A 27,391-nucleotide genomic window follows, 5' to 3' on the forward strand; every position below is an offset into this window, starting at 1 on the left:
CAAGTAGTTGGGATTACAGGCATGTGCCACCACACCTGGCTAATATTTTTGTTATTTTAGTAGCGACGGGGTTTCACCATGTTGACCAGGCTGGTTTCCAGCTCCTGACCTCAGGTGATCCACCTGCCTCGGCCTCCCAAAGTGCTGGGATTACAGGCATAAGCCACCGTGCCTGGCCAGGAAAGGGAATTTTGAATTGTGTTTTACATACTCTATATTTGTGAGAATGAGTACATATTATCTTATTAATTTTAAAAATCCAGTTAAACACTTCTAAATAAAACAACATTAAGAACTACGAAATATGAAAAATTTAGCACACACAGACCACCATATGTTTCCTCACCTATAAATAGTGATAATAACACCTTCCTTGTAGGTCTCTGTGAACGTATTTAGGGATAATGTATGTAAAACTGTTTATTACCATGCAGGCTGGAAAGTAATGTCCCATTCATTTGTCCACTAGGATGGCCATAGGGTGTTTGGGTTTTTTTCCTTTTAATTATTGAATTCCAGAGTTTTCAAACACATTCTATTGTTGTAAAGTGAATCATATTCATATTTTTTTCCTAGGGTTTAGTGATTCCTTTTGCATACAAGTTCAGGCTGTATGTGTTCACACACAGACCTCAAATAATACCTTAATTTTCACAATGAAAAGCTCTCTTCCTTGCCCCGTAGCCTTGCTCCCAGAATCAACTTTTTTTTTTCCTGATAGTAATTACATATTTGTAAGTTAGGTATTTATACTGCTTTTTCATTTATCAGCTTTAGACTACATTGAATTACTTTCTTCTCTGAAACAATTAGCACATAACTCTTACATACTGTAAAACTAATTTTCCTCACCAAACATAATCATTTAAGGAATCTGGATACATCAAAATTCAATGTTTATCATTTTATGACATCAATATTTACCATTTGTAGCATCTAAACCTTAGCCAGAGATGTAACAAGTAGTATGTTAATTTTTTTCATGTTTTCTTTTGATTTCTTAAATTTTAAAATTTCCTTTTTTATTTCTTCGTATGAATCCAACACCTATTTTCTCCACCAGAAATGTAATTCTCTTTTCAATAGATCCAGATGTGCACGAGACAATTCATCAGCTTTGGCTTTTACTTGGAGGCATCCCTCCCTAGCTCTCCCTCCCCTCGTCCCTCTCTGGATAGGAGAAAGATGCATACATGATCCCATTTTTGAAAGAAATTAGGAAGCTCAAAATCACAAAAAAGGCTGAGTGTGGTGTGGCTCACACCTGTAATCTCAGCACTTTGGGAGGCCGAGGTGCGAGAGAATGACTTGACGCCATGAGTTCTACACCATCCTGGGCAATACAGACCTCCTCTCTACAAAAAAAAATACAAAATAGCCAGGCTTGGTGGTGTGGGAGGCCCAGGCGGAAGAATGGCTTGAGCTCAGGAGGTCGAGGCTGCAGTGAGCGACGATTGCACCACTGCACTCCAGTCTGGGCCAGAGTGAGACCCTGTCTCAAAACAAACGACGCACACAAGCCCTAAATGTGTGGCTATATCATTTTAACAGGCAGTGAATGTGGAGAAACGACTGAAGAAAACTTTAGAGTTCATTTTGCATCCTGCTACCTGAACAGTTTTAAAATCCACAAAAAGCCCTGCACCCAAAAACTGACCTCCCCAAAGTCTTGCCCTCTCAGCCTCTTAGCTCAACCCCATTCCATGCCCCATCACTACCTTATCTGGTCCACATGCTCTCGCACCAAACCTGGTACTAACCCGCAAGACCCGCCCATCAAACTTAATGCCCGCCCACAACCCCGCCCCTAACAGTCTCTGGACTGTTAGCCCCGCCCGCATGCCTGGTACCGCCCCAGCCGCTCCCCAGAGTTGGTTCCCGCCCCCGGAACTAGCCCACGCCCACACTCAGCCCCGCCTCCAAGCCTGGTACCGCCCGCGGCCCCGCTCAGGAGCTAGTTCCAACCCTACCACAGACCGGCGCCAGGACAACCCTGCCTCCGCGGCTATCCCTGGTCAGGGCCCAACCTTGTTCTGTTAATAACTAAGCAAACTGGAACACCTCGGCCCGAGGTTTGGGTGCGCGGCCGCTACTCCCGCCCGCCCGCTGCACATGCAGCCTGAACCCGGGGCCTCCGGACACGCCACATTTTAGGTTCGGACCAGCTGGAGCCGGAAGTGGAGGTGCAGCGCCGCTAGCCGGAGACCGGAAGCGGAATTGCAGGTGTGTATTGTGAGAAGAGCAGCGTTTGCAGCGACTGGGAGAGAGTCTTTCGGTCGCCGCGAGAGGTGCTGGGTTCGGTGAGTCCGAGTCCAGAGAGGGGTCCCAGCCGCGGGCCCTGCGTCCCTCCCGGGAGCCGGGTTTCCGCCCCTGAGGCCTCGGGCTGTACCCTCAGTTCAGCCCGAAGCTGCTATTTCCTCCGGTGTCGGGGCCCGGCGCCCGTGTCGCCCTCACACGGGACGATTATGCGTCCCAGGGGACTTTTGGCTATAGTTGGAGACGGTTTTGAATGTCACAAAATGGAAGGTAGGAGGGACTGTGCTACTACTGTAATCTAGAGGGTGGAGACCAGGGATTCTAGCAGCTCAGCATCCTGCAGCGCATAAAGCAGCCGCCACCAGCAAAGTCTCATCTAGCCCCAAATGTCAGTAGTGCCCAGGTTGGGAAACCCTGATGGAGGGCATTAAAATCTCTGCAGTCCTAAATGCACTGTATAAATTATTTAGAATTCAGCTGAGTCACTTATAACACCTAAAGTTACGAATTAGAGCATCTGGAGTCACCATAAAATCTCCAGGCAAATGATTTAAGCAAGTCAAATGCAAACAGCTTTAAGCCCCTTGTCCCATTTTAGGGAGCAAATGGCCGGATAGGAATCTGGGGAATTCAGGCACAGCCAGTAGCCTGGGTTCTTATTATTTAAATCTTTTTTTTCTTTCTTTTTTTTTTTTTTTTTTTTTTTTGAGACGGAGTCTTGCTCTGTCTCCCAGGCTGGAGTGCGGTGGTGCGATCTCGGCTCACTGCAAGCTCCGCCCCCCGGGTTCATGCCATTCTCCTGCCTCAGCCTGCCGGGTAGCGGGGACTACAGGCGCCCGCCACCACGCCCGGCTAATTTTTTTGTATTTTTAGTAGAGACGAGATTTCACTGTGTTAGCCAGGATGATCTCGATCTCCTGACCTTGTGATCCACATGCCTCGGCCTCCCAAAGTGCTGGGATTACAGGCGTGAGCCACCGTGCCCGGCCTCAATCAGTGTTTTTAAGTGAATGGGGTGGTCTTTCTGTGCAACAACTGTGTTACTCTCAATAAATACATTTTATTATGCATACATATTACTCCCTACAAAAGGCCTCTTAAGCCATTTTTGTGCCCTTTTTCTTTTCGGACAAGAAAAGTATCATTCTAGCTCAGATTTGTGTTGAAACCAGCCTCAAGGTTCACCTGTCCTCACTGATCCGTGGATTTCTGTATGATCAGGTGAGTAGCGTGTAGAACTTGTAAGCTGCAATACTCTACTGTGTAGAAATACTGCGAATGGATTTTTCCTGTGCTCAGGTTGTAAACACAAGGAATTACTAAGAGTGAGGGTATCTTTTTTTTTTTTTTTTTTTTGAGACAGACTCACTCTGTTGCCCAGGCTGGAGTGCAGTGGTACGGTTTCAGCTCATTGCAACATCTGCCTCCCAGGTTCAAGTGATTCTCCTGCCTCAGCCTCCCAAGTAGCTGGAATTACAAGGGTGCACCACCACGCCCTGCTATTTTTTGTGTTTTTAGTACAGGCAGGGTGTTGCCATGTTGGCCAGGCTGGTCTTGAACCCCTGACCTCAGGTGATCCGCCCAACTCGGCCTCCCAAAGTGCTGGGATTACAGGCATGAGCCACGAGTGAGGGTACTTTAAAAATTATTTGTTTGACGGCTTCTATTCAAGAGAAAGATAGTAAGGGGTGTGTGACAGTGTGTGTGTAAATAAGTCAGTAAATACAGCTATATGCAAATCAGTACACAAAATAAACACGTAAACACTATTTTTAAATTTTTTTTCAACCTTCCAAGATATCTCAATTTTTCTTTTATTTTTTTCTTTTCCTAACTGGCCTGCCAGGCTGTAGACTTGTGCTGTATAATAAGGTAGCTGCTAAGCCGGGTGCGGTGGTGCACCCTTGTAATTCCTTGTAATTATGTAATCCCAGCACTTTGGGAGGCTGAGGCGGGCGGATCACCTGAGGTCGGGAGTTCGAGACCAGCCCCACTAACATCTTGAAACCCTGTCTCTACTAAAAATACAAAATTAGCTGTGCATGGTGGCCGGCACCTGTAGTCCCAGCTACACGGGAGGCTGAGGCAGGAAAATTGCTTGAACCTGGGAGGCGGAGGTTGCAGTGAGCCGAGATTGCGCCACTGCACTCCAGCCTGGGCGACACAGCGAGACTCTTTCTCAAAAATAAATAAATAAATAAATAAGGTAGCTGTTAGTCCATGTGGTTGTTTAAATTTAAATTTAGACCAATTAAGATTCAATAAAATTGGCCAGGCGCTGTAGCTGACACCTGTAATCCTAGCACTTTGGGAGGCCAAGGCAGGTAGATCACGAGGTCAGGAGATTGAGGTCATCCTGGCTAACACGGTGAAACCCCGTTTCTACTAAAAATACAAAAAATTAGCTGGGCGTGGTGGTGGATGCCTGTAGTCCCAGCTACTCGGGAGGCTAAGGCAGGAGAATGGCGTGAAGTCGGGAGGCGGAGCTTGCAGTGAGCCGAGATTGCGCCACTGCACTCCAGCCTGGGCCACAGAGTGAGATTCCGTCTCAAAAAAAAAAAAAAAAAAAGAATAAATTTTTAAATTCAGGTTCTCAGTGGCACTAACCACATTTCAAGTGCTTGACAGCGACATGTGGCTAATGCCCCTATTGAAAAGCGAAGATTAAGATCATTTCCATCATCCCAGAAAGCCCTGCTGGGTGGCATTGTCCTAGTCTCTTCCATTTGTCCATTGCAATGAAGCCAGAATGGCTGTTGTAAAAGATAATTTGTGGCCGGGAGTCGTGGCTCAAGCCTGTCTGTAATCCCAGAACTTTGGGAGGCTGAGGTGGGTGGGTCATCTGAGGTCAGGCGTTCAAGACCAGCCTGGCCAACATGGTGAAACCCCGTCTGTACTAAAAATACAGAAATTAGGTGGGTGTGGTGACTCTTGAGCCCGGGTGGTGGAGGTTGCAGTGAGCCAAGATGGCACCACTGCACTCCAGCCTGGGCAACAGAGCGAGACTGCATCTCAAAAAAAATAAATAAATAAAAGTAAAAATACAGCCGGGTGCAGTGGCTCACACCTGTAATTCCAGTACTTTGGGAGACTGAGGCGGGCAGATCACCTTAGGTCAGGAGTTTGAGAGCAGCCTGGCCAACATGGCAAAACCCTGTCTCTACTAAAAATACAAAAAGTAGCCAGGCGTGGTGGTGGGCGCCTGTAATCCCAGCTACTTGGGAGGCTGAGGCAGGAGAATCGCTTGAACCCGGGAAGCAGAGGTTGCAGTGAGCCGAGATCTCACCATTGTAGTTCAGCCTGGGTGACAGAGCGAGACTGTCTCAAAATAAATAAAAATAAATTTGCTTCAGTCAGTCCCCTGCCTGAAAAGCCTTTGCTGGCTCTCCACTGCCTCTCACCTTCAAACTCCTCACCACTCTATAATACCTTTCGAAATACAACCTTTCCCCTGTACGCTGGCCCCTTATTTGTCCACATGCTCCAAACTGCGAACTTGGCTGCCTCAGCAGCTTGCTTTCCTGCCTCTGCACGTGCACTTCTGCAACATCTGCCTCCCAGGTTCAAGTGATTCTCCTGCCTCAGCCTCCCAAGTAGCTGGAATTACAAGGGTACACCACCACGCCCTGCTATTTTTTGTGTTTTTAGTACAGGCAGGGTGTTGCCATGTTGGCCAGGCAAGACCCTACCTCGACTCTCAAGACTCAATTCAAATGTTTTTAGTGTTTTTCCTTCCCCGGCTTCCCAGTCCCCTTCCTCCCAGATCCTGGGTTGGATGCCACGCGCCCCTCTGCCATAGCACATATCACTCTGACATGCAGCAGGAGGTCTGTGTGTGTGTCCCACTCCCGGAAAGCCAGTTCTTAGATGACAGGGATCTTCCTCCCCTCCATCTGCAGCACCCGGCGTGGGGCAGGCATCAATAAAACATGAATGAAGGGTCAACGTCGGGACCCGAGGGCTGGAGAAGGGATTCGAGAGGAATAACTGGGTGAGGAAATGCTACGCCTCGTTTGGACTTAGGAGAGAAAAGGGGGCGGACCCACCAGGAGCTCACCTATGCAAAATTCTCTTTTCTACCGTTTGTGCAACACAGCTGCTGGAAGACCCCACTCATAAACAACTAGAAATATGTGGAACTGCAGAGAAATAATACTTTTTTTTTTTTTTTTGAGATGGAGTCTCACTCTGTCGCCCAGGCTGGAGTGCAGTGGCACGATCTGGGCTCACTGCAACCTCTGCCTCCTGAGTTCAAGCGATTCTCCTGCCTCAGCCTCCCAGGTAGCTGGGATTACAGGCGCCCACCACCATGCCCAGCTAATTTTTTAAATATATTTTTAGTACAGACAAGGTTTCACCAACTTGGCCAGGCTGTACTCGAATTGCTGACCTCAGGTGATCTGCCCGCCTCAGCCTCCCAAAGCGCTGGGATTAGAGGCGTGAGCCAGTGCGCCCAGCCATAATACAGATTTTCTTGCATGTCATAATACTAAAACTCAGACTTTTACATATAAGTACAAATATATAAACTTTTCACATGTATATGTGAATTTTGGGGGTGTTGTTATTCTGCCAACCACAGAGACCAAATGTCAGAGACATTGGCAGCTGTATTGGGGGGTGGGGGCTGTGAGGCTGCAGGCAGGAATGGGAAAGAGCCGCCCATCCCTGCTTGGCTCCAAGTACCAGCGAACAACTGGCCTGTGGGGAATGGCTCTCCATTCACTCCTCTCCCAATCCTTCCCTCCCCGGACACTGGGGGTATGGGGGTCACCCAGGATAAATTCCCTGGGCAAGAGATCTAGGATGCCAGGGCCTGAATGCTGCATCTCAATACAAATTCTAGAGAGACTGAGTGGCCCTGCCTTCCATGAATAGCGAGCACCATCCACCCTCTACAGCTCTGTTTTGTCTACCTGGCCCAAACTCACTCTTACAGGTCTCTAACTCCAGACTGTGCCCCCTCGCCAACCCCTCCCACACGCACACCCTTGGCCGCTTTCTTTTTTTGTTTGTTGTTTTTTTAGACGGAGTATCGCTCTGCTTCCCAGGCTGGAGTGCAAATGGCATGATCCTGGCTCACTATAAGCTCCACCTCCCAGGTTCATGCCATTCTCCCGCCTCAGCCTCCTGAGCAGCTGGGATTACAGGTGTGTGCCACCACGCCCGGCTAATTTTTAATATATTTTTTAGTAGAGATGGGGTTTCACCACATTAGCCAGAATGGTCTCGATCTCCTGATCTCACGATCCGCCCACCTTGGCCTCCCAAAGTGCTGGGATTACAGGCGGGAGCCACCATGCCCCACCGGCCACTTTCATCTTTGTGTGTATACACACACACACGCACACACACACACATACACAGCCCTTCTTTTCTCGTATAAAAGGAAACATTCCATATATACTATTTGGTACTTTTTTTCCCCTTAAATTTACTGAGGATAATAATCTATTGATATCTAGAGATCTCTCTTTTTTTTAACGGGTGCACTATAATGCCACAGTGAATAATCTTACACAGCTTTTATATTTGTGTATCTTACAGATCGATTCTTAGAAGTTGTAGGAATCTAGGGTCTCTGATAGAAAATGGCTGGAGCTCTGCTGGGCTGGCATGAGAATAGGGGATGGGGAGGAGGAAATCAACTGAAATGAGGGGCAGTGACATCCGAGCTGGGTAAGGTGGAAACCAGGAGGGAGGGTGGCCAAGGCAGAGCACAGGCTGGAGAGGGGGTGACCGATTCAGGGCACAGGCTAGAGAGGGGGTGACCGAGGCAGGGCACGGGCTGGAGAAGGGGTGACCGAGGCAGGGCACGGGCTGACGGGGGTGACTGAGGCAAAGCACGGGCTGGAGAGGGGGTGGCCCAGGCAGAGTGTTCCCATTTCTTCCAGAGTGCTTTCCTAAGAGCGATGCAGGAATAAGGGAGGAGCGTCCTGCTTCCTGGCTGCCCTGTTGCTGTCGGAGTCACAGGATGGCCGCCATCATCCTGCCCCTGACTGCTGGTGAGTTGTGGGGTCTCAGAGTCCAGACTTGAAAGGCTCTGACCCACAGCATGGGATGGGAGCGAGTTGGGCAGAGCAGGTGAGGCAGGAGTGGAGTCCCAGGGCCCAGAGGTCCTCAGTGTCTGATCGGGCGGCTCTCGGGATTTGGGACTTAGGCGTTTGGGTGTCTGTGGATGTTGTCTCTGTGGTGAATGTGCTGGAACTTTTGAATTCTCCCTTTAGTTCTTTCTGTGAACCTTATAAAAACACAGTGACACCCTTGGAACTTCAGTTTCCTCATCTGTGAAGTGGGAATAATCCCTTCCCCAAGTGCAGTCAGACCTTGAGCCCTGTTACCTGGCGTGGATGCAGCAGGGCCATGCTCTGGTTTCCTTGGATTGCTGTTGCTGGGTGTTTGTGTGCAGTAGAGGTGGCTGCTTTGTGGGTGACTGTGTATGCATGGGGACATGGTCAATTGCAGGCAGGTGGGGGAGCTTCCAGGTGTGTGAGTGGACACAGGGCCGGTCTGGATTCCTGGGACTCATTTTTCCTCCTCCACCTCTGTCTTCCCCGTTCCCAGCCTCTCAGCGAGAAGGACACACAGAGGGCGGAGGGCTGGTTAATGAGCTCCTGACAAGCTGGCTAAAGGTAAGTTAGATGTTCTTTTCTCCAATCATTATTCCTTCAGCCAGAAGGTTGGACTCAATGCCTTTCAGTGGCCTGGACCTTCACGGCCAAACTCGCTCCTCAGGCATCCCAGGATCTCTGAGCAAGGGCTGCCCGGAAAATACCAGTGTGTGTCAACGTTTACTGCAGGTTCAGAGCCCCTTCCAGGGTCCCTAAGTATATCACATGCTCCTGCGAGTTTTAAGGGAAAGCCAGGTAAAGACATGACAATGTTCTAAGCCCAAGCGATGAATGAAGGCCGTACGGAAATCATTCATTCACTTACCAAGTATTTCTCCGATTTCTGCCGTGTCACGGGCCCGTGCTCCCCTGGAGACTGAGGGAAATGAGGTCACAGGAGCTCCCAGTCTGAGAGAAAAGACGGCTGCTCTGTGGTACTGGGCACTGGGCCTGGGAGTGGCCTAAGGAGACAAGCATTGAGGGCTGAGCTCAGAAGCCAGGGAGGGGAGCTCGGAACCCCACCCCACATCTTGTGCTCAGGTTTCCCTAGCCCTGGCTCTGTTCTTCTGGGCCCTATTCCTGTGCACATTGGGGGGGTGGTCCTTGGCTAAGCCGTGATGTCTGCAATGCCTTAGGGCTTGGTGACCTTCGAGGATGTGGCCGTGGAGTTCACCCAGGAGGAGTGGGCATTGCTGGACCCTGCCCAAAGGACACTGTACAGGGACGTGATGCTGGAGAACTTCAGGAACGTGGCCTCCCTGGGTAAGCCTAGTGTCATTCCTGCATTTATTTAATGACTCAGGAAGTAAGTCTTGTCTTTTTTTTTTAATTGAGGTAACACAGGACACAAAAGTCACCATTTAAACTATTTTAAAGTGTCCAATTCGGTGGTTTTTCGTAGGTTCACCGTGTAGTACGACCATCACCACTAATTCCAGAGCGTAGCTGTCATGCCAGAAATAAGCCCCGTAGTCATGAAGTGGTCTCTCCCCATTTCTCCCTCCCGAGCACCTTGGCAGCCACTAACCTTTCTGTCGCTATAGATGTGTCTCTTCTTTTTGAGGAGGTTGTTTTCAGACAGTGTCTCCCTCCATTGCCCAGGCTATAGTGCAGTGGCACAATCCTGAGTAGCTGGGACCACAGGTGCGCACCACCATGCCCAGCTAATTTGCTTATTTTTTGTAGAGATAGGGTCTTGCTCTGTTGCCCAGGCTGGTCTCAAACTCCTGGGCTCAGGTGATCCTCCTGCCTTAGCTTCCCAGGGTGCTGGGATTACAGATGTGAGCTACCATTCCTGGCCCTATTCTTGCCATTTTATATAAATGGAATCATATAAAATGTGGTCTTTTGTGTCTCACTTTTTGCTTAGCATAATGTTTTCTGGTTTTTGTTTTGTTTTTTTTTTGAGATGGAGTTTTGCTCTGTTGCCCAGGCTGGAGTGCAGTGGTGTGATCTCAGCTCACTGCAACCTCCACTTTCCAGGTTCAATCTGTTCTTCTGCCTCAGCTTCCCGAATAGCTGGGACTAAAGGCATGCGCCACCACGCCCGGCAAATTTTTGTATTTTTAATAGAGATGGAGTTTCACCATGTTGGCCAGGCTGGGACTCCTGGCCTCAAGTGATCCACCCACCTCGGCCTCCCAAAGTGCTGGGATTACAGGCATGAGTCACCACGCCCGGCTGTTTTCAAAGTATAGCCGTGTTGTAGCACATATCAGAACTTCATTCTTTTTATGGTTAAATATTGTTCCATTATGTGTATATACCACTTTTTATAAATCAGTTCATCAGCTGATGGAAATTTAGCCTGTTCTCATGTTTTGGCTAATGTGGGTAGTGTTGCTATAAACATTCATGTACAAGATTTTGCTTGAGCACCTGTTTTCTCTTGGGTATTTACCTAGGAGTGGAACTGCTGGGTCCTGTGTTAATTCTATGTTTAATGTGTTGAGGAACCTCCAAACTTTTACATTCCTACCAGCAATGCATGAGACCAGCAATGTATTACAATTTCTCTGCATCCTTACCAACATTCACCTCTTTTCCTTTTTTAAAAAAAATTATGATAGCCATTCTTGTGGGTGTCTGTCTCATTGTGGTTTTTATTTCTATTCCCTAAAAAAAATGATGAGATTGGCCATCTTTTCTTGTGCTTGTTGGCCATTTATACATCTTTTTTGAAGAAATGTTCGTTCAAGTGCTTTTTCCATTTGCGGGGCATTGTTTGCCTTTTTGTTACTGAGTTGTAAAAGTTCTTTATATGTTCTGGATCCTCGACCCTTATGAGATACATCATTTTCAGATATTTCCTCCCATTCAGTGGATTGCCTTTTCACCATCTTGAATGACAGTTTTGCGGGAGATAGAACTCTTGGTTGATATTTTTCTTTCAGTACTTGGTGTATGTCATCATCCCACTGGCTTGTGGCCTCCATGGTTTTTGATGAGAAGTCAGCTGTTAATCTTGTACATGATGACTTATTTCTGCCTTGCTTTTTTTTAGGATATTCTCTGTCTTTGGCTTTTGACCATTTAATTATAAGGTATCTCAGTGTGAGTTTTTTTGAGTGTATCCTATTTGGAGATCCTTAAGCTGCTTTGATGTATAGACTTGTAATTTCCATCAAATTTGGGAATGTTTGGCCATTATTTTTCCATATATTCCTTTTTTATTATTATTATTTAGAGTCTCACTCTGTCACCCAGGCTGGAGTACACTGGCACGATCTCAGCTCACTGCAACCTCCGCCTCCTGGGTTCAAGCAGTTCTCCCTGCCTCAGCCTCCTGAGTAGCTGGGATGACAAACGCACACCACCACACCTGGCTAATTTTTGTATGTTTAGTAGAGACAAGGTTTCACCATGTTGGACAGGCTGGTCTCGAACTCCTGACCTCAGGTGATCCTTCCACCTCAGCCTCCCAAAGTCTTGTAATTAGAGCGTGACCCACCGCGCCTTGCCAATTTTTCCACATATTCCTTCTGCTCCTTTCTCTGTCTCCTCTCCAGTAGCAACTCCCATTATGTGTATTCTGATGTTTGATGGTGTCTTCTGGGTCTCTTAGGCTCTGCTCATTTTTTTCCCTTTATTTTTAATTTCTGCTCTACAGATCAGGCAATCTTAATTGACCTGGCATCAAGTTCACTGATTGCGTCTTCTGCCTGATCAAGTCTTCTGAGGAGCCCCTCTAGTAAATTTTTCATTTCAGATAATAAATATTTTTCAATTTAAAAATTCCTATTTGGCTCCTTTTTATAATTTCCATCTCTTTATGCTTTTCTCTATTTGGTGAGAATTCATTCTGATGGTTTTCATTAGTTCTTTGTACACAGTTTCCATTAACTCCTAGAGCATATTTGAAATAGTTGACTTGAAGTCGTTGCCTAATAAATCCAATGACTGGGTTTCCTTATGGATCATTTCTGTTCATTTCTTTTTTTCCTATAATGCAGTTTCATTTCTTTGTTTCTTTTTTTTTTTCTTTTTTTTTTTTTTTTGGAGACAGAGTCTCACTCTGATGCCCAGGCTGGAGTGCAGTGACACAATCTCGGCTCACTGCAAGCTTTGCCTCCCAGGTTCATGCCATTCTCCTGCCTCAGCCTCCCGAGTAGCTGGCACTACAGGCGCCCGCCACCACGCCTGGCTATTTAGTAGAGATGGGATTTCACCATGTTACCCAGGATGGTCTCGATCTCCTGAAATCGTGATCTGCCCATCTCAGCCTCCCAAAGTGTTGGGATTACAGGCATGAGCCACCACGCCCAGCCCATTTTTTTGTTTCTTTACATGCCTCATAATTTATTTGCTGAAAACTACTTTCAGAATATTACAATATGGCAGTTCTTTAAATCTGATTTCAAGGTTTGTTGTAGTTGGTATTATTTCTTTGTTTAGTGACATTTCTGAACTAATTTTGTAATGTCTGTATTTGTCATATGTGGCCACTGAAGTCTCTGTTCTATTAGCTTAATGTTCAGCTTGGGATTCATTTGTCAGAGATTTTCTTAAATACCTGGAACCCAAAAGATGACCAGGCTTTACCAATAGATCTGAATTACATGTTGGAGCATGCCTTCAAAACTCAGCTAAAGCACTTTACAACTCTGACTTAGCCTTCACTTCCTTCTTATGCAGAACCTGAAGGTCAGTCAAAGGTAAGGGCTTGGTGCCTTCTCAGATCTTCTCTGAGCATGTGTTCATCCCTGGGTATGAACATGGCCTTCTAGAAATGTGCGGAGGGCTGGGCACAGTGGCTCACACCTGTAATGCCAGAACTTTGGGAGGCCGAGGTGGGCGGATCATCTGAGGTCAGGAGTTCGAGAGCAGCCTGGTCAAGATGGTGAAACCATATCTTTACTAAAAATACAAAAGAATCAGCCAGGAGTGGTGGCACATGCCTGTAATCCCAGCTACTTGGGAGGCTGAGGCAGGAGAATTGCTTGAACCCAGGAGGCAGAGGTTGCAGTGAGCCGAGATCACACCACTGTACTCCAGCCTGGGCAACAGAGTAAGACTCCATCTTGTGGGGGTGATTAAAAAGGTGTGGAAAGATGCTCTACTCCCCCAAGCATCTTGTTCCCCACTTCTCCTCCCAGGTTTTTTGGTTAGTCTTGTTTGCTTCACAGTTTTCCCTAACCCCACTCAGCAGTGGCTGATTTGCCTTTAGATGTGTTGGGACACACTTCCCTCTCCACCCTACACCTTCCATAGGTGTAGTCTCTTCAGACCTGGGAGAGTTTGGAGTTACACAAATAAAGGGAAGCCCTTTGATCCAGCCCATCAGGGAGCCAGCAGACAGGTCAGAACAAACAACCACAGGTTTTTGAGAATAAGGTGCATTCTGTTCCCTTCAGTACTAGAAACACAGGTTGTTGTCTTCAAGGCAAAATGGGGACTAGAGTGTGCGGCTAGAGTCAGTTAAAATGTCACAAATCTCTCTTACCCTGATTCGGCTGTTTGTCTCGATTAGGCATTCTCCTGTGGCTGTAAACTTTTGATCACATTCAAGAGCTCCAATGAAGCTGATTCTGTTTTTGCCCATTTACTTACTGTTTCTATGAAGGGATGAAGTTGGGGAGTTCCCTACTCCACTACTTTCATCGACATCACTTCTTTTAAGTCCTTCGTAAGCACCTCTGTTCCTAGGTCTGTGCTGGGATGTGGGTGTACAGTGAAGAATGCAACATGGTCCCAACCCTCATAGAGCTGTCTAATGCTGTCCACTATGAAATGAAGATCTCCTTCTTTCCCTGACTGTATATTCTCTGTAGTTAAATCTTCTGGGCTTTCAGATTCTGTGTTTAAACCTGGACAGGGGCTCCTGGGACCAGTTACCTGCAACCACGCTACATATTGCTTGTGATTTTGTGTATGTGCATGAAAGACAGTTGCTATATTTCTTCAATTTCGGCATAATTATTCTTCTGCTCCTGAAGTCACACCTCTTCCCCTTCAGAACTGATTTCAGTTTCATGGGGAGCTTGTCTGCTGCACAGTCCTCCTACATCATGCGTCTTTTCTCCATGTACAGGGGACCAAGTTGATAAACCTGGTCTGATCACCCAGTTGGAGCAAGAAGATGAAGTGATGACAGAAGAGAGAGGAATTCTCCCAGGTACGTGTCCAGGTGAGCACCAGGTGGATATAAGTCCTTGTGAGGCCGGGCGCGGTGGCTCAAGCCTGTAATCCCAGCACTTTGGGAGGCCGAGACGGGCGGATCACGAGGTCAGGAATCGAGACCATCCTGGCTAACACGGTGAAACCCCGTCTCTACTAAAAAATACAAAAATCTAGCCGGGCAAGGTGGCGGGCGCCTGTAGTCCCAGCTACTCGGGAGGCTGAGGCAGGAGAATGGTGTGAACCCGGGAGGCGGAGCTTGCAGTGAGCTGAGATCCGGCCACTGCACTCCAGCCTGGGCCACAGAGCGAGACTCTGCCAAAAAAAAAAAAAAAAAAAAAAAAAAGTCCTTGTGAGGAACAGCTCTGGCCAGGGACTGAGGCGTTGGGAGTGTTATAATACATTAGGAAATAACAGTCAGAGAACTGCGTAAACACCCCTTTTCCCAAGAAGGCTGAGAACATTTGGTCTGAGCCCCCCCCATGTACTTTCATGACTTTAACTTTCTGTCATCTCGTACTTTACTTGGGCCTCAGGGGAGGAAAAAAAGACATGTCTCTTTTTCTGACATTTAAGTCTCCTGTGAACTCTTTGATCAGTTTCAGTCCACCTTGCCCTCCTGACAATTCCTTCATTCTGTCCACATCAATCTCAATCTTCCTAGAGTCTTTCTTAAACATTGCCTAAAATTGTCACAGCCATATCTTTCATGGAATCCCTTCTCAAAAACCCTCACCTCTCAGATTCTGCCTTCACCCATGTATGCATTTTACCATTTCACCATCAACTTATATTTGCCTCTTTTCTATCAACTTAAATTTCTTTTTAACTTGTTTCAGATGTGGAGAATCCATTTAAAGCCAAAGGGTTAACTCCTAAGCTGCATGTTTTTCAAAAAGAACAATCTGGAAATATGAAAATGGTAAGACTAACATGGGTGATTTCTGTTTTTTTCATGGTAGGAGAATGCCCTACGTGAGAGAAGCCACAAAGACTGGCTTTGTTGGCCAGGCGCAGTGGCTCACGCCTGTAATCCCAATACTTTGGAAAGCCGAGGCGGGTGGATCACGAGGTCAGGTGTTGGAAACCAGCCTGGCCAATATGGTGAAACCCCGTCTCTACTAAAAATACAAAAAAAAAAAAAAAAAAAAAAAAAAAAAAAAAATTAGCCGGGTGTAGTGGTGCACGCCTGTAATCCCAAATACCTGGGAGGCTGAAGCAGAATAATCACTTGAACCCTGGAGGCGGAGCTTGCAGTGAGCCAAGATCACGCCACTGCACTCCAGCCTGGGCGACAGAGCGAGACTCTGTCTCAGAAAAAAAGAAAGAGTGGCTTTATTGAATAGTTATTAAAGGAAAGTGTCATTTTTCCAAGAGAAAGTAGTGTCTCTGAAGAGATACTGTGAAATTATTTTGAATTTGGAAAAAAGCATTAGTTAGCCCCAAACGTGTTTTTCCTGAGAATTCCCACAAGTAAGTATTTCCAGTAATCTGAGTCAGATATTGGGTATTTGAAAAAGAAATTAGCCTTAAATTTATCAGAAAATACTCTGTGAATATGATAAAGACTTGCGGAAAGAATCCATCTTTTTTAAATGCTAAGAATTCAAACTGACAGAAGCAATGTACCAGCACTCAGTGGCAAAAACATTAATTCCAATACTATGATACACAACAGAATTCCTGGGAGAGGAAATTCCTCTGACAGCATTCAATGTTAAAAATATTATAAATGGTACTTATTAGTCATCTCTTAATCAACAGGAGAGGAATCATCTCGGAGCAGAATTCAGCGAATGTAATCAGTGTTTTAAAGTCTTCAGCACAAAATCTTCCCTTATGCGGCACAAGAAGATTCACACGGGAGAAAAACGCTACGACTGCAATGAATGTGGGAAATCCTACAGCAGCAAATCTTACGTTACTGTTCATAAGAGAATCCACAATGGGGAGAAACCCTACAAATGCAGTGACTGTGGGAAAACCTTCAGCAATTCCTCATACCTCAGACCGCACTTGAGAATTCACACCGGAGAAAAACCCTACAAATGTAACCAGTGTTGTCGTGAGTTCCGCACTCAGTCAATCTTCACAAGGCACAAGAGAGTTCATACAGGGGAGAGTCATTATGTATGTAATCAGTGTGGAAAGGCTTTCAGCACAGGGTCATCTCTTTCTTTGCACTATAGCATTCATACAGGGGAGAACCCTTACGAATGCCACAATTGTGGGAAAACCTTCAGGAGGAGCTCGAATCTGACACAGCACGTAAGAACTCATACTGGAGAAAAGCCCTACAAGTGTAATGAGTGTGGGATATCCTTCACCAGTAGCTTTTCTCTTACAGTTCACAGGAGAATACATAATAGAGAGAAATCCTATGAGTGCAGTGACTGTGGAAAAGCCTTTAATGTTCTGTCATCTGTTAAGAAACACAGGAGAACTCATACTGGAAAAAGACCCTATGAATGTAATTATTGTGGGAAATTCTTCACAAGTAACGGGTACCTTTCTGTGCATATGAGAACGCATATTAGGCAGATGTGAATTCAATAACTGTGCGAAAAGCATTCATCGATCTTTCATGCCTCAGATAACGTGAAAGAACTCTTCACCAGATGTATGAATTCCCTGCTACTGTATAACGTGTAACAAATTACCCCACAAAATTGTGTGGCTTCAAACAACAAACATTTATCTCAGTTTTTGTAGGTCAGGAATTCAGAAACAGCGTAGCTCCATAGTTCAGGATCTCTCAAGAGGTTACAGTCCAGATGTCAGCAGAACCATAATCATCCAGAATTTGTACTGGTGAAGGGACCACTTCCAGATGGCTCACTCACATGCCTGACAAGTGCATGCTAGCTGTTTCCAAGGGACCTGCACTTCCAAACCACGTAGGCCTCTCAACAGGGCTAAGTTTCTTTATGGAAGCAACTTCTCCCCAAAGCCAGTGATCTAAAGGAGCCAACACAGAAAGCATAATGTCTTTTATGACCTAGCTTCAGAGAGAGATGTGTTCATGTCCCTGTTACATCGGTCACACACACCACTCCTGATACAATGTGGAAGAACACCACACGAGGTATGAGCAGTAGACATTCGGAACCATCTGGAAAGCTTGCCATGAAATCAGTGGAGATAATTTTTTATTTTATATGTTATTTATTTTTTAATTTGTTTTGTTTTGTTTTGTTTTTTTGAGACAGGGTTTCATCTATGCCCAGGCTGTAGTGCAGTGGTGCAGTCTTGGCTTATTACAACCTCCGCCTCCTGGACTCAAGGGATCCTCCCATCTCAGCCTCCCAAGTAGCTGGGACTGTAGGCATGCACCACCATGCCTGTCTAGTTTTTGTAAAGATGGGGATTCACCATGTTACCCAGGCTGCCCTCAAACTCCTGGGCTCAAGTGATCCACCTGCCTCAGCCTCCCGAAGTGCTTGGAATATAGGAACGAGCCACCACTCTCAGCCAGAACTTCTTAAGATAAAGGATGAGGGAATGTTTTCAGTGATACCTCTTACATTAGGAAAAATATGAAAATGTTCCTTGGATGCAGTACCCATGAGTGTATTAAAAATCCTTCAGTGATTCTTCCCTTTACACATGAGAGAACTCATAGAGGAAACCCTAGGAACGTAATTGATGTTAGGATGCCTCACCTCTTATCTGAGTGGCCACATGATACCTTATACTGAGAACAAAAGGTATAAGTGCTATGTATGTGGAATTACCTTCAGCAGTGTCTCATTTGTAGGTTGGGCCACTAGCTCATTAATTTTCCATCTTTTAAGTATTTATGGCTATAGCTGTCCTGAAAATCTTATTACCTCATTTTATATACAGTACATTTATTATAATTCTAAAACATCAATATATCAAATATTCAGAAAGGTATTTCCAAACAGCTCCTGAGTGATCTAGTTTGTTATAACAGAAATTAGAGGCCTGGCATGGTGGCTCACGCCTGTCATCCCAGCATTTTGGGAGGCTGAGGCAGGCGGATCACAAGGTCAGGAGATCAAGACCATCCTGGCTAACTCGGTGAAACCCCGTCTCTACTAAAAATACAAAAAATTAGCCAGGCATGGTGGTGGGCGCCTGTAGTCCCAGCTACTCGGGAGGCTGAGGCAAGTGAATGGCAGGAACCTGGGAGGTGGGGGTTGCAGGGAGGTGGGGGTTGCAGGAAGGTGGGGGTTGCAGTGAGCCGAGGTCGCGCCGCTGCACTCCAGCCTGAGCAACAGAGCAAGACTCTGTCTCAAAAAAAAAAAAAAAAAAGTATTTGCCAGGTGTCGTGGCTCACACCTATAAACCTAGCATTTTGGGAGGCTGACGCGGACAGATCACCAGAGGTCAAGAGTTCGAGACCAGCCTGGCCAACATGGCGAAACCCCGCTTCTACTAAAAAACTACAAAGTTTAGCCGGGTGTGGTGGCAGGCACCTATAATCCCAGCTACTCAGGAGGATGAGGCAGGAGAATCAATCGAACACAGGAAACGGAGATTGCAGTGAGCTGAGATTGTGCCACTTCACTCCAGCCTGGGCAAAAGAGCGCAACTCCGTCTCAAAAAAAAAAAAAAAAAAAGACAGAAATTAGACAATATTTGATATATTTTTTCTAATCTAATAGCATTTTATCAGAGTACATGGACTTTTTGATTTTGATTGTTTTCTCTTTCTGTCCTAATATAGCAAATACTGTTTCTTTTTTTCTGGTTTTTTTTTTGAGATGGAGTCTCACTCTGTCACCCAGGCTGGGTTCTTGCCATTCTCCTGCCTCAGCCTCCCTAGTAGCTGGGACTACAGGTGCCCATCACCATGGCCAGGTAATTTTTCGTATTTTTAGTAGAGACGGGGTTTCACTATGTTAGCCAGGATGGTCTCGATTTCCTGACCTCGTGATCCACCTACCTCAGCCTCCCAAAGTGCTGGGATTACAGGCATGAGCCACCGTGCCTGGCGCAAATACTGTTTCTTAATGTTCATTCTCCCTACTTAAAAGAAAAAAACAAGTTGTCAATGAACAGTATTGAAAATGTACAGTGGGGCCAGGCGCCATGGCTCATGCCTATAATCCCAGCACTATTGGGAGGCCAAGGCGGGCAGATCACCTGAGGTTAGGAGTTCAAGACCAGCCTGGCCAACATGGTGAAACCTCATCTCTACTAAAAAAAAATTTAAAAATTAGCCGGGTGTGGTGACAGGTGCCTGTAATCCCAGCTACTTGGGAGGCTGAGGCAGGAGAATCGCTTGAGCCTGGGAAGTGGAGGTTGCAGTGAGCCAAGATCGCACAACCACACTCCAGCTGAGGCAACAGAGTAAGACTCCATCTAAGAAAACAGTGTACTAGGCTTTCCTGAAGCTTAGACAGGCTTTGTCCCACTCTGCTGGCTACAAGAAGTAGGAATAACGCACTGGGTGAGACACCGTCTGGCTTATTCTCATCTATTTTCTTTTCATTCTTTCTTTTGGAAAGTGGACACAAAGCATAGAGTTAAAAGAGCCTTTTTTTTTTTTTTTTTCACTACGATGATAAAAATCACAGTATGGCTCATGCCTGTAATCCCATCACTTTGGGAGGCCAAGGCAGGAGGATCACCTGAGGTGGGGAGTTCGAGACCAGCCTGACCAACATGGAGAAACCCTGTCTCTCCTAGAAATACAAAATTAGCCAAGCATATTGGCACATGCCTGTAATCGCAGCTACTCAGAAGGCTGAGGCAGGACAATCGCTTGCAACTGGGAGGCGCAGGTTGTAGTGAGCCAAGGTTGACACTGCACTCCAGCCTCAGCAACAAGAGCGAAACTCGGTCTCAAAAAAAAAAAAAAAAAGTGCCGAAAAACTTACAATGATTTGAGTTCTTCAAAAACTTTTGATTGGCTGCATTGGCTCTGTTCTGCATATTACTAGACTTCTTACATGATCACAAGTAACCACTAATTGGTTAAAACCAAAGAGTGAGTGAGTGTGTGTGTGTGTGTGTGGTGGGGGGGGGGGGTGGTGTTCTGTTAGCTTCCAGGTGAATGCAGTATCTAACTGTTAATCCTGTTTATTGATCTATTTTTATAAGTGCTCCATGATTCTTTGAAAACAGTATACTGTGTATCTAATTTTTGGATACAGGATGGACATACGTACTCAAACTAATAGTGTTTTTCAATATGTACTTTATTTTTTTCTCTCAACCTGACTTAGTGATAGAGGTATATTAAAGTCTTCCACTAGCATGGTGGGTTAACAAATTCTTTCTGTAATTCTGTCATTTTTGCTTTATATAGGTTTATGTGTAATGTAACTAGGTGTGTAGAGGTTTACATATTTTCTTGTGAATTTATTTATTTTCAGTAGGGGCCATACCTTTTCATACCAAAGAATTGTAACATTAAAATATATTAACAAAAAGAGATCAAACATCTCACTATCCTATAGACCAGGCACCCTTCCAAAGTGCCTTATGAACATTAACTGCATACTCACTATAGGCTTGCAAAGTATGTGCTATTACTATCTCCAACTTACAGATGGGAAAACTGGCATGGAATGTTTAGGTTGCTTGCCTGAGTTCACCAGCTAGCAAGTGGTAGAGCAGATTGGAATCCAGACAGTTCATGCTCATAACCACTAGCCTGTTTATTGAGTACATCCCATGTGGCTAAGCACTGTTTGAGATATCATGTCTACAGCAGTGAATGAAACTCAAGTTTTGCCATTGAGGCACTTACATCCTAATGAGGAGGGGTGAATTATAGAAAAACCAACAATATGGCTGGCTGCTGTGACTCATGCCTGTAATTCCAATACTTTGGGAGGCTGAGGCGGGCAGATCATGAGGTCAGCAGTTTGAGACCAGCCTAACCAACATGGTGAAACCCCATCTCCAGTAAAAACACAAAAAAATTAGCCAGGTGTGGTGGCGCACGCCTGTAATCTCAGCTAATTAGCTATTCAGGAGGCCAAGGCAGGAGAACCATTTGAACCTCGAAGTGGAGGTTGCAGTGATCCAAGATCATGCCAATGTACTCCAGCCTGGGTGACAGAGCGAGACTCTGTCTAAAAAAAAGAAAAAAATCTGGCCGGGCGCGGTGGCTCAACCCTGTAATCCCAGCACTTTGGGAGGCCAAGACGGGTGGATCACGAGGTCAGGAGATCAAGACCATCCTGGCTAACCCGGTGGAACCCCGTCTCTACTAAAAAAATACAAAAAACTAGCCACGCGAGGTGGCGGGCGCCTGTAGTCCCAGCTACTCGGGAGGCTGAGGCAGGAGAATGGCGTAAACCCGGGAGGCGGAGCTTGCAGTGAGCTGAGATCCGGCCACTGCACTCCAGCCTGGGCGAGACTCCGTCTCAAAAAAAAAAAAAAAAAAAAAAACTCAATATTCGTGTTATGCAGAAACATAAAGCACTGTGAGTTATGGAGGGCTGGGGACTTGCTGTTTTATATAGCATAGGAAGGGAAAGGCCCCCAGTTAAGGAACATTTGAGGAGAGACTTTATTGAGTAGGAACTTGAGTCATGTGAATTTCTGTGGCAAGAGTACTGTTGGCATGCAAAGACCCACAGCACAGAGGCCAGTATGACTCAGGTAAAACAGGGATTCAGGGATTAGAGGGTAATCAGAGATGCAGATCCTGATCTTGTGGGGGTTTATAGGTCATTGTTAGGACTTTTCCTTACATGTTCAGGAAGTTGGAATATCAGAGTCCCAGCAGGAAACAGTTGACACACGCGTCAACTGGGCTGATTCAAGTGCAGTTTCTATCAAGGGACAGAATTGTGAACAGGATGTAGAGAAACTGACAAAGGTACTTGAAATGGAACATCGGTCTTCTCCCCACCTCAGACATGGGTGCTTCTGGTTCTCCAGCCTTCAGACTCAGACTCGCTACTTAACACCATCGGCCCTCCTGTTCTCAAGCCTTTAGACTTCACACTGGGGTTTACACTGTTGACTCCCTGCTTTCAGGTCTTTGAGCTTGGACTGTAGCTAGACTACCAGCTTTCTTGGTTCTCCAGCTTCCAAACAAATGGCAGATCATAGGACACCCATAAGCCTGAAGGGACAAAGGAAGGCAGCAACTGAACGTTGTTGTTCAAGTGAGGAGAGGGCCGCATTCCAGGAGCTGACAGGAGGTCAGTGAGGGGCAGCATCCAGCCTCGAGTTCTGCAAGCAATAGGGCCGGCTGGGCACAGTGGCTCACACCTATAATCCTGGCACTTGGGGAGGCCGAGGCGGGTGGATCACTTGAGATCAGGACTTCAAGACCAGCCTGGCCAACATGGTGAATGAAACCCATTTTCTACTGAAAATACAAAAATTAGCCGGGTGTGGTGGCACACGCCTGTAGTCCCAGCTACTCAGGAGGCTGAGGCAGGAGAACTGCTTGAACCCCGGAGGTGGAAGTTGCAATGAGCCGAGATCATGCCATGGTCCAGCCTGGGTAAGAAAGTGAGACTCCATGTCAAAAAAAAAAAAAAAAAAAAAAAGAAAAAAAATAGCCAGGGCCAGCCCTCCTTGTCCTTCATTCTTCTGATATCATATTTGGGTTCCCCATTAGCCAAACTCAACCAAAAGCCATAAGGTAACGGATTTCGTTGCTTCTGTTCATAGTAACTAATCATCCCAAGCACAGCAGGGTAGAGGAGGTGGATCTGCTGCGGCGAATGGAAGATATCCTGTATTGGTCACTCCTTTTGCTTCTGGGAATCTACTCATGCCCATCACCTGGATGGAAAGTTCATATCCAAGCCCAGGAATTCCATCAGTTGCTCTGCTGCCCTGGGGTGCTGTCCATGCATTGATACTCCCCATTGAAGCCTAACATAGTTGCCAACACCAGTGTTTCCTGTATAGGATGCGGGATAGAGCCATTGGGGAGGAAAGCACAAGAAATAATTAACCTGGCTGTGCACAGTGGCTCACCCCTGTAATCTCAGCACTTTGGGAAGCCGAGGTGGGCAGATCACAAGGTCAGGAGTTCGAGACCAACCTGGCCAAGATGGTGAAACCCCATCTCTACTAAAAGTACAAAAATTAGCCAGGCACAGTGGCGGATGCCTGTAATCCCAGCTACTCAGGAGGCTGAGGCAGAAGAATCGCTCGAACCCAGGAGGTAGAGGTTGCAGTGAGCCAAGATTGCACCACTGCACTCTAGCCTGGGTGACAGAGCAAGACTCCATCTCAAAAAAAAAAAAAAAAAAGAAGTAACCTAAAGGACCTGGTTCCCAGAGGGGAACACTTCCACCAAGAGACACAGTAAGAGTCTCATCAGATGTTCAACTGACTTCTATGAGACCAGCACACAAGGAAAGAAGTCACCATACTGGCTTAGGTAATTAATGCTGTCATCCATTAGAATCTGAGGCTGCCGTTATCTGATGAGTGCAGGGAGAAAACATTTGGCATTCAGGGAATCCACTGGGATGTCTCTTGCTGTTGTTTCCCCAATTTTAAAGATAAAAAAATTTCACCAGCTATATCTTGAGAAGGGCATGGTGAAGACCCCGTAGGCATGAGGATCTGGAGACGCTCTCCAGGTAAGCCACCTAGACCAGCAGGATCTAGGTGAGAAGGAAATCTAGAATTTTCACCCTAGTCAAGGGTGAAGGGACACTAGAAGGTGCAAGTAAAGGAGTGTGATAAGCATCAATTGCATCTCTGAGACTTGTTCAGGTGGAAAGGGCTGTCTACAATTTGTCCACTGATCTTCCTCTTGTCAGTTTCTCCAGGCAATGGGACCAACCTTGATCCTGAGGACACTTACTTTAAGAATCCCGGGGCCAGGCGCGGTGGCTCACGCCTGTAATCCCAGCACTTTGGGAGGCCGAGGTGGGCGGATCACGAAGTCAGGAGTTCAAGACCAGCCTGACCAATATGGTGAAACCCTGTCTCTACTAAAAATACAAAAAGTAGCCGGGTGTGGTGACACGCGTCTGTAGTCCCAGCTACTCAGGAGACTGAGGCAGGAGAATCACTTGAATCTGGGAGGCAAAGGTTGCAGTGAGCCAAGATCGCACCACTGCACTCGAGCCTGGGCGACACAGCAAGATTCCGTCTCAAAAAAAAAAAAGGAACTCCAGCAAATGCCACCTTTCCTACCCAATACCACTGCAACGTGCATCCCTTGTCTTTCCAAGACTCTAAGTATCCCCAGCAATGACACCCAAGACAAGCAATGGTCAGAATCTCAACAGGCAGCCCCCAGATTCTACAATGTAAGTGGCAAACTCATACCCCAGAAAACTATCTCTTCCCATTATTCCAAAGTAAGAGTTGATAGACGCATCAGCAAGCAACACCCTTAACATAAATGAGGAAGGGAGCCCAGAATGCAAATCCCGTCTCCCCCAACATGAGTTGACTGCCCCTGTGGTGACCCCTCCTTTATCCCAAACACAAGGAATAATCATAACCTCAGCAGGCAACTCTTGCAGCCTCCCCTTGCAATATGAATATCTCTACGCTCACAATATAGATAGATAGAGCCCTATCAAGCCAAGTATTCCCTGCTAGGGGACTGTTGGGTACTCCAGTCTCAGAACATGGAAGACACGGTAGGCCCGACAAGCTGGCAAATACTCTAAGGTCCCATAATACAGGAGGTGGTATAGCCCAGCAAGCAAACTTTCCAACATTTCCTGCACCCAGCAGACCCTTATCGGCTGCATTCCCAGTTGACTCTCAGAGCATCTCCTGCTCGCTCACTAGAAGCAAAGAAAGACCGGAGCTGGGGGTGAGGCTGAGAGGTAGAGAAAGGGGAGAAGGGTAAAAGAGAAGAGGGGGAAAGGAGACTTTCCAAGTTATTCTAAAACCGGCCATGAATTCCAGATGCCTCAAACAGCTACAATCAGATCAGGCACTCCAGCACAAAAAAAAAGAGATTCCGGGCTGATGAAAAGAGGTGGTCTAGAGGAAAGGTGGGTGTGTTGGCTAGCCTTCAGGATGCTTACCAAAGACCCTTGCCACCTGACATTCCTGTCCTGTGTACCCCACCTCCAATATTGAATCATACATGACCCATACGATCAATACAGCACTACTGCATGTGACATCTGAGGCTAGGTCATAAGACACACTGAAGCTTCCTCCTTGGTCTCTTCTATTGCTCTTTCTTTAGGGGAAGCCATCCGCCATGCCGTGAGGAGACTCAAGCAGCCCCGTAACCAGTAACCAACTCACCAGCACCACATTGCTAGCCAGGGGATGAGCCACCTTAGAAGATCTTCCAGCCCCAAATTTTGAACTCTATTAATGATACGTAAGCTATCTGCAACCTACTTCAAAATGCATTAAAAAAGATGAATTGGTGGATGACAGAGATGTATATGACAAAGTAGAGCAAAATGTTACTGATGAATGTTCCTGTACATTTTTTCAAAAATTATTTCCATGCTTGAACATTGCTCATAATTTGTTATTATTCAAGAACTCCTACGAAGCAGTAAGAGAAAGACCAAGAGTTAAATCAGAGAAAGGAGCAAGTGCTAAGAACAGTTCACAGAAATCCAAGTGGCTCTCCTAAGAAAAATGGGAAGTAAAACATTGAGCTTCCCTTTTTCATGGATCAGGAAGTTTTTTCTTTTAAAAAGATAACAGATTGGCCAGGATGTGGAGACACTGGCACCTCCATATAATAATGACGGGAACTCAATTAGTGCAACCTCCCCGGACTAAGACGAGGACCCAACCAGACCTAGTGCCATGCCGAGGCCAGGGTGCCATGTGGAGAGGCGGAAAGAGCCCAACTGAAGCAGCGAAATCGGAGAAAACCAAGGCCGGGCGCAGAAAGCCGAACTGAACGAACCGAGTCGAGGAGCGGCGGGGAAGCCAAGGCTGGGCGAGGGGAGCCAAAGACTTGGGGTGGGAGCCGAGGTCGGCCGAGAGGAACCGGAAGAGCCAAGGCCAATGGGAGGAGCTGAGGCCAGGCGGGAGGAGCCGCGCCGGGCCCAAAAGCGGCGGGAAGGGCGGCGGCGAAGCCGAGCCAAAACCAGGCGCGGAGGAAGGGGAAGTTTCAGGTCGGAGACAGCGAGGAACAAACGACGCCATGATGGGACGCGAAGCGAGGACGGGCGGGAAAGCCGAGGCTGGGCGGAAAGAGCCGAAACCAGGCGCGGAGAGAGCCGAAGCCAGGCGCGGAGAGAGCCGAAGCCAGGCGCGGAGAGAGCCGAAGCCAGGCGCGGAGAGAGCCGAAGCCAGGCGCGGAGAGAGCCGAAGCCAGGCGCGGAGGAAGCCGAAGCCGGGCGGGAGGATCCGAACTGGGCCGAAAAGCGGCGTCACCGGCGCCAAGGGAGGGAGATCGCGGGGCAGAGAAGGCGAAGGGAGGGCAGCAGCTGGGGCGAGGGCGGGAGCGAGAGCCGAGCTAGGCAGAAAGAGCGGAAGCCGGGAGCTAGTGGGGGTTTGGGGGCGGGCGAACCGAGGCAGGGCCTTGGAAACAGAGGTCCAGAGCGGGTCGAAGAGGGTAACCGAGGCTGGGGAGGAGCTGAAGCCAAGTGGGAGTAGCCAATGGCGAGTGGGAGGAGCTGAGGCCAAGTGGGAGGAGCTGAGTGGGCGAAACACGCTGAAGTTGAGCCGGGACCCATTTTCTTGGGAGCAGGGGAAGGGAGGTTAGGGGGCTGCGGTGGGGAAGGGGCTGTGGATGGTTAAGCCCGAAGCTGTCAGCATGGCCAGAGTCACCTGCAGGGCCTCAAAATGCCTCTGCAAAAATTGTAACAGTGAGAAAATTATGATAGTGAAAGACACCTGACCTAACCGACTCCATCTCGCCTTTAACCTCCAAACTCTCCTTGGTCATTCCTAGGTGTGGGCCAAGCTAACCTTGTGAGAAATTTAGTTATAGTTTAAATAATAAAAACCTTTCCTAAAACTAAACCGCCTTATAAAACTAAGAGACCACCAAGTTAGGATTAGGA

General features: G+C 47.0%; 1 protein-coding gene across 26 annotated transcripts; it reads left to right on the forward strand.

The window, feature by feature from the left end:
- The first annotated feature begins 1,915 nt into the window (after positions 1–1,915).
- On the forward strand, positions 1,916–25,767 carry ZNF557 (zinc finger protein 557). Of its 26 annotated transcripts, none has more exons than XR_013409657.1 (9): positions 2,222–2,300; positions 8,151–8,261; positions 8,821–8,888; positions 9,503–9,629; positions 14,398–14,481; positions 15,323–15,405; positions 16,248–16,829; positions 18,597–19,237; positions 19,716–20,727. XR_013409657.1 is itself a non-coding variant. In XM_077979701.1 (9 exons), exons 4-9 carry the CDS (start codon positions 8,231–8,233, stop codon positions 17,028–17,030), a joined length of 1,188 nt encoding a protein of 395 aa, XP_077835827.1. In that variant the 5' UTR covers positions 2,222–2,526; positions 3,391–3,477; positions 6,156–6,247; positions 8,151–8,230; the 3' UTR covers positions 17,031–17,640. The 26 variants fall into 26 exon arrangements, 24 of the variants coding, with proteins under 24 accessions (XP_077835835.1, XP_014978146.3, XP_077835829.1 ...); XM_077979701.1 differs by lacking the exons at positions 18,597–19,237; positions 19,716–20,727 and adding exons at positions 3,391–3,477; positions 6,156–6,247 and having other exon boundaries at positions 2,222–2,526; positions 14,398–14,493; positions 16,248–17,640; XM_077979702.1 differs by lacking the exons at positions 18,597–19,237; positions 19,716–20,727 and adding exons at positions 3,391–3,477; positions 7,284–7,406 and having other exon boundaries at positions 14,398–14,493; positions 16,248–17,640.
- The last annotated feature ends 1,624 nt before the right edge of the window (positions 25,768–27,391 follow it).

Source organism: Macaca mulatta, chromosome 19 (genome assembly GCF_049350105.2).
Source record: "Macaca mulatta isolate MMU2019108-1 chromosome 19, T2T-MMU8v2.0, whole genome shotgun sequence".
NCBI classification, from domain to species: Eukaryota; Metazoa; Chordata; class Mammalia; order Primates; family Cercopithecidae; genus Macaca; species Macaca mulatta.

Excerpts from the sequence above, each read along its gene's own strand:
- ZNF557 (XM_028838751.2), top strand. The coding sequence starts at position 2,466 with ATGCGTCCCAGGGGACTTTTGGCTATAGTTGGAGACGGTTTTGAATGT. Across the intron at positions 14,494-15,322 it reads TCTCCCAGGTACGTGTCCAG|ATGTGGAGAATCCATTTAAA; the intron begins GTGAGCACCAGG and ends AACTTGTTTCAG. Across the intron at positions 15,406-16,247 it reads AATCTGGAAATATGAAAATG|GAGAGGAATCATCTCGGAGC; the intron begins GTAAGACTAACA and ends CTTAATCAACAG.